This window comes from Morone saxatilis, unplaced genomic scaffold (genome assembly GCF_004916995.1).
Source record: "Morone saxatilis isolate NCDOM2014 unplaced genomic scaffold, NCSU_SB_2.0 Contig16, whole genome shotgun sequence".
Lineage (NCBI taxonomy): Eukaryota > Metazoa > Chordata > Actinopteri > Moronidae > Morone > Morone saxatilis.
In genome coordinates, this window is record NW_023339718.1 from 21,788,589 (window position 1) to 21,789,505 (window position 917).

The 917-nt window shown below is 43.0% G+C and overlaps 1 protein-coding gene across 1 annotated transcript in view; it reads left to right on the forward strand.

The window, feature by feature from the left end:
* Nucleotides 1–917, forward strand: part of LOC118325590 (GTPase IMAP family member 8-like) — a 7,639-nt gene that overhangs the window by 2,512 nt on the left and 4,210 nt on the right. Inside the window, exon 2 of the mRNA XM_035658309.1 lies at nt 325–489. Within this exon, the coding sequence (XP_035514202.1) occupies nt 325–489 (165 nt within the window). The remainder of the gene's footprint in view (nt 1–324; nt 490–917) is intronic.

A 917-nucleotide genomic window follows, 5' to 3' on the forward strand; every position in this document is an offset into this window, starting at 1 on the left:
CTACACTGAAATATATTGGGTAATTACCAACACGAGAGCACAAAGACACACAAAGATGAACACAAAAACACATGTGTAGGCCTACTACCAATATTCTGTTGTCATGAATGGACAAATGGGATAAACAGATCCAATAGCATATGCATTTGTGTCAGTGTTTAGAGAACCCAGGTATTGTGTGAACCCCTATCAGACCTTTCCCTGGACCCCCAAATCATTTGTCCCATCTGGCTAGCACCCTAACTTTGGATCTGCTTCAACATCCAGTGTCTCAGAGGAATGGAGAGCTAATCAGCATCACTTCCTTTAGGTCTTAACCTTCAGACACAGCCAGGAATGCTTTGAGACTTTCCCCAGCTATGAGCCCAAGCTGGTCTTCATTGTAGTCCAGAAGCGCATAAGCACCACCCTCTACTGCTGTAATGCAAACAACTTTGGCACACCTCCACCTGGAACTGTTCTGGATCACACCCTCACCCAGAGAGACTGGTCAGTCTTAGTCTTTCTATAAGTGAATGAGTTGTCAATAGAACCTCCTTTTAAGCTTGTTGTCTGCTACACAATGTTTCAAAGGCAGAAATTTAAAACCCTGGAAAGTCATCAGTAATTTTTCCTCTTTGTCACAACATTTGTGTGTGTTTGGAGGGGGGGTCTTTTTCCTCATGTGCAAACAAGGTGCTCCCTTTTAAAATCCATGAGATGGCTGCATTTCTTAACGCAGTGGTCTCAGTCTGAATCCAGCCTTAGGCTACAGATGGCCTATTTTAGCTTTTACACAAGCAGTGCAGCATTTGGAAAGAGAAAAAAATGAATGTGGGCACTGTTCTCAACCCCTGAACAAGGTGCTGTGAGATGTTTCCAGTTTGTGGTACAATTAATGTGCAGTCTGAGTGTAATATAGGAAGAGAATTTATGTG